Consider the following 9,458-nt stretch of genomic DNA (forward strand, 5'->3'; position numbering starts at 1 on the left):
CATCTAAAGTTGTAAATCTTGATTAAATTGCACGGTGATAGGGAAAGAAACTTTTAGATAGCTAACCATTGCTCCAGTGGAAGCTGCTGTGTCCTTGGAAATGGCTGCTCCAACAAGGGCTATCTTACAGGCGGGAGCCATTCCTCCAGCGGAGACTATTATCCCAGGGAAAAATGCACCCAAGGGTAAGGAGAGACCTCCGATATATTCAGGAGCTCCTCTGTACTCCGAGTTACCCAAGGGGCCCATTTTCAGTCCAGCTAGCACCCGCAGAGGCATAAGTTACTAACCAACTGCCTCTAGGGTTCTGCCTCTAAGAGAAATGTATAATAAAAATCAAGAAACAATAAGAGGGCTTCCCTGGTGGCGCAGTGGTTGAGAATCCGCCTGCCGATGCAGGGGACATGTGTTCGAGCCCTGGTCCGGGAAGATCCCACATGCCACGGAGTGACTAAGCCTGTGCGCCACAGCTACTGAGCCTGCGCTCTAGAGCCCGCGAGCCACAACTACTGAGACTGCGTGCCACAATTACTGAAGCCTGTGAGCCTAGAGCCCGTGCTCTGCAACAAGAGAAGCCACCTCAATGAGAAGCCTGCACACTGCAACGAAAGGGTAGCCCCCGCTCGCTGCAACTAGAGAAAGCCCACGTGCAGCAACGAAAATCCAATGCAGCCAAAAATAAATAAATTAAAATAAATAAATTTTTTAAAAAAAGAAACAATAAGAGTTCATGTGCTTTTTTTCAATGTCCGATTTAAGTCTGGCAGAAGTTGGAAAGTTTTGCTGAGGATTCTAAGCTTTCCACAAAGTTTATTTGGTTAATGATCTCACCAGGGGGGATTTACAAATCTTATCCAACTGCTGCACCCCAGAGAAAGAACAGCATATAATACTGGCAGCCTGAGACCAACAGGGCCACACAGTGTACCGCTTGCAGAACAAAGCTGTCCCCGAGGCAGACCCACAGTGGAATTACTAAATAAATTCTATTCATAGGGATAGATGGGACCATATGATTAATTGTTTAATAAAGGCTATAAAATTTTTTTCAGTAAAACCTGTCAAAAAAAAAACAAAAAAAAAAACCTGTCAATTACAAAGAAGTAAAAAAAGTCCAACAGGAATTAAACGAAAATCTGACAGTATTTCAAGAAAGGTTAATAGAAACTTTTAAAAAGTATATGAATGTGGATCCCTCCTCTCGGGAGGGACAGGCCCTTTTGGCTATGCATTTCATAGCCCAGTCTGCCCCAGACATCAGGCACAAAATTCAAAAAGCAATGGCCGGACTTCCCTGGTGGCACAGTGGTTAAGAATCCATCTGCCAATGCAGGGGACATGGGTTTGATCTCTGGTCCGGGAAGATCCCACATGCCACGGAGCAACTAAAGCTCCTGCGCCACGACTACTGAGCCTGCGCTCTAGAGCACACGAGCTACAACTACTGAAGCCCGCACACCACAACTACTGAAGCCCGCGCACCTAAAGCCCGTGCTCTGCAGCAAGAGAAGCCACTGAAATGAGAAGCGTGTGCACCACAATGAAGAGTAGCCCCCGCTCTCTACAACTAGCGAAAGCCCGCGTGCAGCAACGAAGACCCAACGCAGCCAAATAAACATACATTTTTTAAATAAATAAATAAATAAATATGTAGTAAAAAGCAATGGCCGGTCCTCAGACACCTATAAGCGACTTGCTCCAATTGGCTTATTCAGTTTTCAATAATAGGAATATAACCTAAGAGATTAAATGCACCCAAAGAAATATACAAAAGGCCCAAATGATGGCAGTAACTTGATCCTCTGAAAAACCACTAAAGGGGAGGCTGGGCTTTCTGGGCCAATCTGGCCATGGTAAACCACAGGGCCCATGGGTACCGAGACAGTGTACCCTACATGGACAAGGGGGCACTGAAAGAAAGACTGTCATCAATGTACCCTTTGCAAATAGCCAGGGCACTGGCAGAGGGAATGCCCCAGATGCCAGAAAGCGACAGGGATCCCTCGGCCTTTGATGGTTTTACAATCGAAAGACTGAGGGGGACCCAAGGCCAAAAGGGGATCCACCTAGAGATACCATCTACATAACTACTGTCAAGCCTCAAACTTCAGGTGGTAATTGATGTGGTGAGCCACTTGATAAAATTTCTCATAAACACCAGTGCAACCCTTTCAGTCTTAACCCAAGACTGAAAGCCTTAACAACCATAGGAAATATGTAATGGGAGTGTCAAGAAAGAGACAGGGGCATACTTCCCTGGAACCCCTTTTGTGCAACATCAATGGCTGGTCGTTTTTACATTCCTTTTTGTTTGTGCCTGATTGTCCTCTCTCTTTAATGGAAGGGACTTATAACTAGATTAGGGGACACTTTGTTTCTTGAGGGACAAGGAAGCCACCCTTATCACTAAATGATATTAACCAAAAAAAAAGAAAAACAGAGTAAATCTATAACTAAAATAAAAAGTCTCGGGCTTCCCTGGTGGCACAGTGGTTGAGAGTCCGCCCGCCGATGCAAGGAACACGGGTTCGTGCCCCGGTCCAGGAAGATCCCACATGCCGCGGAGTGGCTGGGCCCGTGAGCCATGGCCACTGAGCCTGCGCGTCCAGAGCCTGTGCTCTGCAATGGGAGAGGCCACAACAGTGAGAGGCCCGCGTACCGCAAAAAAAAAAAAAAAAAAAAAAGTCTCAATAAACCCCTAAGTATAAAACATTAAGGTTCCGGGCCTAGCCAAAAGCAAACAGATTGAGGTCTCAAGTAACTGCCTTCCAGATTTGTAAAATGTTTTGAAAAAATGGTTTGGGTCTCCAAGACGGTGGCTACAATCTCTTTTAATAACTCTTCTAATGCTTATTGCTGTATTTCTTTCTTTTTTTCTTAAATAAACTTATTTTATTTATGTATTTAGTTTTTTGGCTGCGTTGGATCTTCGTTGCTGCACGCGGGCTTTCTCTAGTTGCAGAGAGTGGGGGCTACTCTTCATTGTGGTGCACAGGCTTCTCACTGTGGTGGCTTCTCTTGTTGCGGAGCACGGGCTCTAGGCGTGTGGGCTTCAGTAGTTGTGGCTCATGGTCTCTAGAGCGCAGGCTCAGTAGTTGTGGTGCACGGGCTTAGTTGCTCCTTGGCATGTGGGATCTTCCCAGACCAGGGATTGAACCTGTGATCCCTGCCTTGGCAGGCGGATTCTTAACCACTGCACCACCAAGGAAGTCCCTGCTGTATTTCTTTCAATTTGTATCTTTCATAAACTCATCCACTGATGCTTAATGTCCACAAGGGCTAAAAGAATAATGTTAGTGGGCTTCCCTGGTGGCGCAGTGGTTGGGAGTCCGCCTGCCGATGCAGGGGACATGGGTTCGTGCCCCGGTCCAGGAGGATCCCACATGTCGCGGAGCGGCTGGGCCCGTGAGCCATGGCCACTGAGCCTGCGCCTCTGGAGCCTGTGCTCCACAATGGGAGAGGCCACAGCAGTGAGAGGCCCGAGTACCGCACAAAAAAAAGAATAATGCTAACAGGAGGGGCATTGGCTTCTGGTTCTTCTAACAGAGAAGGGACAGTCAGCCAGGTGTTTTACTTCTTCCCCAGGCAGGCCTACATTCCATCTCAGCAGAAAGTAGTTAATGATAGGTTGTCACCCGTTACCCCCCTTTAAGCATAAAGGGTAAACACCTGGAGGGGGGAATGATACGGACAGAGTAAAAGGACAAAGTAGGTGATTAAATAGTTAATCCCAGTAAGTGGTTATAAGTAAAGAAAAAAGTATGGGAGACCCCTGTAAGTTAATGATCACTCAAGAAAGCAGGTTTGCTTAACCACAAAACCATGCAACAGAAGCATGAGACATGCCACAAAACAACAAAACAATGGTGGAATGAGACCCACATCCTGCCCAGTGAGCTCAGGTTAATGATTCCTAGGACACACGTGCACTAAAAACAAACATATAAGGAAAGGGTGACATTATACTAAAACTTGAAATGATTTATCATATGTTAGTGTATGTTACCGCCTTTTTGCTCATTTCCATTGCGCCATGACAGTCCTGGTTTGACCATGTAGGAACAAGAAAACTCCCCACCCGACTTGGAAAAGGAACTGATGATGGAAGCTTGATGTCTCCTCAATAATGAGGAAGAAGGTGGTCTTCTCACCCTCCCCACTCTTCCTTTGATTATAAAACTATAGCTCACCATGTTCTCCAGATGGCACCCTCTCACCCACCCCCTTGTAAGCCTCTCAAGTGTCCTACTCTAATAAGTCACTTCTTATCTATCACTTTGCCTCTCCCTGAATTCTTTCTGCTCTAACGAACGGGAGCTACTCGGACCACGCACACCCCACCCCCAGTGCATTTCTGCGGTTTCATCAGTAGATTGGCTTTACTGCTCCGGGGCAAGCAGACCCACGTTTGGTTCAGTAACACCCTCACCCAAGCCCCACTGAAGTGGCGGCCAGGTCTGAGCTGTGCCTAAGAGGCACCCCATCCCTACAGAGTAAACACATGTGGACATGCTCCTCTGGTCGACCTGATAAGCGACTCTCTGGACTGCCTCCGGCTCCAGGGCGCTCATCAACCTTCTAGGTCCAGGCAGTCAAGGCCCAAATTTTGCAGCTTCCCAATCATCCCCTCTCTCAGTTCTCCGGGATAGCCCAGGCCTCCGGCCAACTTCCTAGTTCAGTTCAGGCAAGGATCAGGGCTTGGGGAGGGGGCTGGCTTCCTGCTCCGTCTGGCCTGTTTGTCCATCACAACAGACAACTTAGGAAGAGAGGCAATGAGGAAACCAACCAAGGCCGGGATGTGCGGACCAGGTGCGGGCGGGGAGCGAGGGCTCCGGGCAAGCGGTCGGCGCACTCAAGTTAGGCGCACACGTGGCCGCAGACTCCTTGGGCATGTGCAGGTCACGGGGAGAGTTGCGGGTGGCACCAGACTGGTCGAGGCTGGAGTCTCTACCCCAGGACTCTTAAGGACACCGACGGGAACCCACACAGGGCCCCAGCTCAACGTTCCTCAGTTGCCCAGAGCCCCCCACTTACCTCCTCCGCTGCGCTTGCCGCCTCTGCGGGGCGCGCTGCCTTTTCGGGCGCGGGGCATGCCGGGAATCGGGCGCGGCGGGGCGCGGGGTCAGGGACCCGGAGGGCGGGGGCTCCAGACCAGCGAGTCGCCGGCCAATGCGCTGAGTTGAGACTTGGGCAGACGACGGGAGCCACACGCCGCGCGCGCCACCATCTTCGCGAGGCGCCCCGCCCTGCCGAACGTGTCGAAGCGCCCCGCCCTGCTAAATGGGTGGCTGGGAAGGCGAGTTCCTGGTCTCTCGGTTCATGGAACCTCTCCATGAGGCCGAAACTACTATTCCCAAGGTGCTGCGCGCGGATTACCCTCCACGCTGGGCGCAGAGCACCTTGGGAATTGTAGTCAGCTCCCGGGACCCACAAGCCCACGACGCTCTAGCTGAACTATGCACCCACAATGCCTTGCGGCGTTCCCACCCCACCCCCACCCCCCCTCGCCCAACACATGTAGTCGTTAACTCTGTAGCTGCCCACGACGCAGGACCGGCATCTCTGGGTACTTGCAGCGGGACGCTCGCGACAGGAAGAGGGTGGGTTTGGTAGAATTGGGGAACAGCCAAACCTCAGGCAGTGAAAGAAAAAGTAACTTTATGATGAAAGCAGATTACAGACAACAGCTTAGCACGTAAAGATCTTAGCCAAGATCTACTCGGGGGCCCACCTGCCCCTGGACGGGTCTCCTGTGACCTCTCCATGGACGCAGTGAAGTGTAGAACAGAGCCCTGGGCTGGCAACCTTAACCTTCTGGAACACCGACTCTTCCTGGGGCTGCTTTCTTGTCAGGAGGAATGAGGTGATCTCAGAGGGCCTCTAGTTTTAAAACAGCAAGTTTTTTTCTGGCCTCTTCCACTCCCCAGGGATCCCATGGGAAGTGGGGTGTGTGCATGGGAGAAGTGACTGTAAGCTAAATAGAACAGGAGTGGGACAAAGTCCTCCCTCCAGGACTGGAAAGATGGCAGCAGGAACATGAAGGTCAGAGGCAGGTGACTCCTGGCTTTATGTTGCTTCTTCAGGCCTGGGCTCCTGGCAGGTAGGGCCAGCCCAGCCCCAGTAACAACGGCAGCTGAAGGACTCCCAATCTCCAGGGCTGCCATCTGGCTCCAGGTGCAGAAAGACTTCCAGTTGTCCTGGGTCTTGCCAAGCACATCGGCCATGGCCATGGCACCGCTGGTGACTGCAGGCCATGGCTGCCCTGGTCACGTTGATCACATAAGGGCCCAGGGTGCTCACTAGGTAGTCATGGAGATGCCAGCACTCCTCCTGAGGAGAGGGAAGGGATGCATCAATGCTTCTGCTCCATGGCCCTGACATGGTCTTTCCCCATCTCTGGGACCCCAGCATGGGCTGTGTGGCAGGCTGGAGGGGGCAATGATCACCTCAGAACTGGAGAAGCTCAGGTCCCCCCAGAGCACCACGCCGGCTGTACCCAGTGCAGCGCTCACACCAATGGTCTGCACAAGTTCATCCTGGAGGCAGAGAGCTGCTAAGCCAGGGCTGGGCTGGCCAGCTCCATCTGGCCCAACCTCCACCTTCAAGAACTTTCATGGCTCACTGCCATGATCCGATTCCACCCCTAGAGGAGGGCCCCTTGGCCCTGAGCCTCTGAGTGGCTTCTCAGGCCCTCAGAGAATGTCATGCTTCCCCAGTCAGACCTAAGTTTTCACTCACCTGGGATAGGAACCTCCCAGAGCTCCGGTGTGTGAGGCGGGCATAGGCCAGGACAGGCAGGGGATGTGGGTGCCCAGCGAGGGCCACACGGAAGGCCTCCTCCAGGCGGTATCGGACAAATGCGTGGTGGTGAGCAGGTGGTAACCTGGGTGGGAGGTATATGCTGGGGAAGAGGGCGCTGGAGGCGGCCCAGAGCCAATGCAGTTGGGTGTTGCGGGCAAGGGTGGCTGCATGGCAGTGGCCCGTGTAATTGGAAGCTGTACCATGCCAGCCATTGCCACAGGCCGGGAAGCGATAGAAGCCCCAGAGCCCATGGGGCTGCAGTGCCCGGCCTAGCCGCAGTGTGTCCTCCATCAGTACACGGGCTGCCTGTTCAAAGCCGATACGGGCCTTGTAGAGCTGCTCCTGGGGGTCCAGGTTGGGGAATACCCGCCGTGCCCAAGCCCAGGAGGCTGTCTGGTAGACCTGGCGGCGGCCCCAGTTCCCAGACCAGAGTGGACACCATTCCTCCCAGTCCAGTACTGCCAGGCCAGCGAAGCCAGGTTGCAGGCTGTGGCGGATCTGATAGGCAGCCCGTGCCAGGTGGCGGTCAAGGGGCACAGCCTGGGGGATGCCCCCGTTGTGAGCTGTGCCCCTCGGCCCAAGGTAGGGATAGAAGCCAAGCTGGTTCTTGTAGAAGATGGTGACATTCTGGCCGTGGAAACGCTGGCCACGGTTGGCTGCAATGCCCAGGGCCTGTAGTGGCAGGTGCACGCCAAAGCGGGCCTTACAGTGTGCTGAGGGCACATTCCACAGCACCAAGAAGGGGCGTTCAGGGGCTTGCAGCAGGGGCTGGCCACATCCCAAGCACAGGGCCACCCCTAGCACCAGGGCCAGGCCTAGCTGCATGGTCATGCCCCAGGGATGGAAACCTGCAGGAGAGAGGGGGTGTGAGCTTAGACTCCATGGCCATGGCCACACCTTCCACACAGCAGAGAAAGCTGGGAAAACTCCTCCAGCTCCTCCTCACAAGAAAGGGAGGTGCGTAAAGCCTGGTTCCCAAGGGGTCTCATAGGCCTCTCAGAGCAGCCAAAACCCAAGCTGGCTTGGGCAGCTCCCCTTCTGTATTGTCCATCTCTGCCATGGCACCACCGTGCCCTCTGACACCTCCCCCACCTACAGCTTTCACAAGTCCCCTTCTTTCCTCTGCCCATTTTGTTTCCTGCCCCAAGAACACTCAGCCCCCACCTTGCCTGGCTTAATTTCTACTCAGCACTGAGGTCTCTGCTATGACATCACCTGCCCTGGGAGGTCTACCAGATCTCCAAGTGGAGTAAGGAAACTTGAGCTCCCACTGTCCCAGCATGGATCCTGCCACAGTATGCCTGCCCTGTCCCTTGGGCTGAGACCCTATCTGTCTAGCTCCCCACTGCCTGTGCCCAATCCAGGGCCTGTAACACAGCAGGTGCCCAGTGAATGGTGATGAGTGAATGTCTCCTTGTCCCCTGGGCCTGGCAGAGTGAGAGGGGTAAAAGGCAGGTGTCCCTCCACCCATGGCCCTAAGGCCGAGGTGGATCTGAGGGCCCCTGCAGGGACAGAGGACCTAAGACAAGGCTGGGAGATGAGGGTGGGGGTCAACAAATACACTGTCACAACCACACCCAACAGAAGCCTTTATTCAGCCACACTGAGAGCTCTGAGCCACAGCCATGGCGCCATCTCCACTGGCACTCAGGAAACATGCCTAGGCTGAAGCTGCCCTCGGGGGATAGAAGCTGAGGGATGGCCAGTGGGCTGAGGCTGGTACTGTCCTGGGCAGTCAACTGACCCAGAAAGACAGCATCTTGCCCTGGGTAGCCCTCAGATGTCTTTCTCCATCCAGAATATGGGGCGTCTTCTCAGGTCTTGGTATTGAGTCTCCAGCAGGCTTTGTGGAGGTGGGGGTAGGGTGGTCAAGGGCTCAGGCAGGGGTGGGGGTGGCGGCAATGATGACCCCTTGGGGGCTCTTGGGGCAGCTTGGGCAGTCAGGCTAGGGGCCCTGCAGGGTGGCCGGGGAAAGGTGGCCCTGGGGAAGGCACTGAGCAGGGTGGCAGGCAGCCACCGACTGGTGAAGACCAGGCCCTGCACAGGCTCACCCAGCTGGTAGCCCAGGTGGGCGTAAAAGTGCAGCTGGTCATGGGTGGTGAGGTGTAGCCGGCGGAAGCCCCGGGCCTGAGCAAAGGCTTCAAGGCCCTCCATGAGGCAGCGGCCAAAGCCACGGCCCCTCAAGGCTCGGGCCACCACCACCGTCTCCACTAGGAGGCTCTGGGGCCGGTCCAGCACCCGTGACAGGCGGGCATGGCCCACCACAATGGGGTCTGCCTCTGGCGTGGGACGGGGGCTCAGCAGCATCAAGCAGAGGGGGAAGGCATCTGAGGACTGGCCCAAGGAGTGCAGGCGGGAGGCGCGGCTGCGGGGCCACTGCTCATTGATGAGGTCGGCACAGGCATCCAGGAGCTCAGGTCGGCAGTGCACAGGCTCCAGGGTCAGCTCAGCCAGGTTGGGGGCTGGGGTCTCCTCTGGCTGGCGTGCGGGATCCAGGGTCAGCTCAGTTGAGCCAGGACTGAGGGTCATCTCTGGATGGCATGCAGAACCCAGAGTCAACTCAGCTAGCCTGGGACTCAGGGTCAGATCTGGCTGGTGTGTAGGATCCAGGATCAGCTTGGCCAGGTTGGATCTCAGGGTCACCTCTGGCTGGCATG

At 54.3% G+C, this 9,458-nt stretch overlaps 3 protein-coding genes across 11 annotated transcripts in view; all 3 read right to left on the minus strand.

The window, feature by feature from the left end:
* Positions 1-5,255, minus strand: part of IFRD2 (interferon related developmental regulator 2) — a 33,034-nt gene extending 27,779 nt beyond the window's left edge. For 7 of the 8 annotated variants that reach the window (XM_029243859.1, XM_029243854.1, XM_029243860.1 and 4 more), the window contains exon 1: positions 5,035-5,244. In XM_029243859.1, coding sequence (XP_029099692.1) covers positions 5,035-5,092 — 58 coding nt within the window. In that variant the 5' untranslated portion in view covers positions 5,093-5,244. Of the gene's footprint in view, positions 1-5,034 lie in introns of all 8 variants that reach the window. The other variant, XM_029243855.1, reaches the window with a different exon arrangement.
* A 379-nt stretch (positions 5,256-5,634) lies between these two features.
* HYAL3 (hyaluronidase 3) lies at positions 5,635-8,020 on the minus strand. Of its 2 annotated transcripts, XM_029242932.1 has the most exons (3): positions 6,739-8,020; positions 6,447-6,536; positions 5,639-6,330 (listed from the first exon to the last, which is right to left on the minus strand). In XM_029242932.1, exons 1-3 carry the CDS (start codon positions 7,630-7,632, stop codon positions 6,067-6,069), a joined length of 1,248 nt encoding a protein of 415 aa, XP_029098765.1. In that variant the 5' UTR covers positions 7,633-8,020; the 3' UTR covers positions 5,639-6,066. The 2 variants fall into 2 exon arrangements, with proteins under 2 accessions (XP_029098767.1, XP_029098765.1); XM_029242934.1 differs by lacking the exon at positions 6,447-6,536 and having other exon boundaries at positions 5,635-6,330.
* Positions 8,021-8,252: 232 nt separating this feature from the next.
* Positions 8,253-9,457, minus strand: NAA80 (N(alpha)-acetyltransferase 80, NatH catalytic subunit). Its single transcript, XM_029242935.1, is given in 2 exon segments — positions 8,253-9,426; positions 9,428-9,457. Coding segments are annotated over 2 exon segments (879 nt in total). The 3' UTR covers positions 8,253-8,577.
* Between the last annotated feature and the right edge of the window lies 1 nt (position 9,458).

Source organism: Monodon monoceros, unplaced genomic scaffold (assembly GCF_005190385.1).
Source record: "Monodon monoceros isolate NGI ecotype Baffin Bay Population unplaced genomic scaffold, NGI_Narwhal_1 Super_Scaffold_3, whole genome shotgun sequence".
NCBI lineage: Eukaryota > Metazoa > Chordata > Mammalia > Artiodactyla > Monodontidae > Monodon > Monodon monoceros.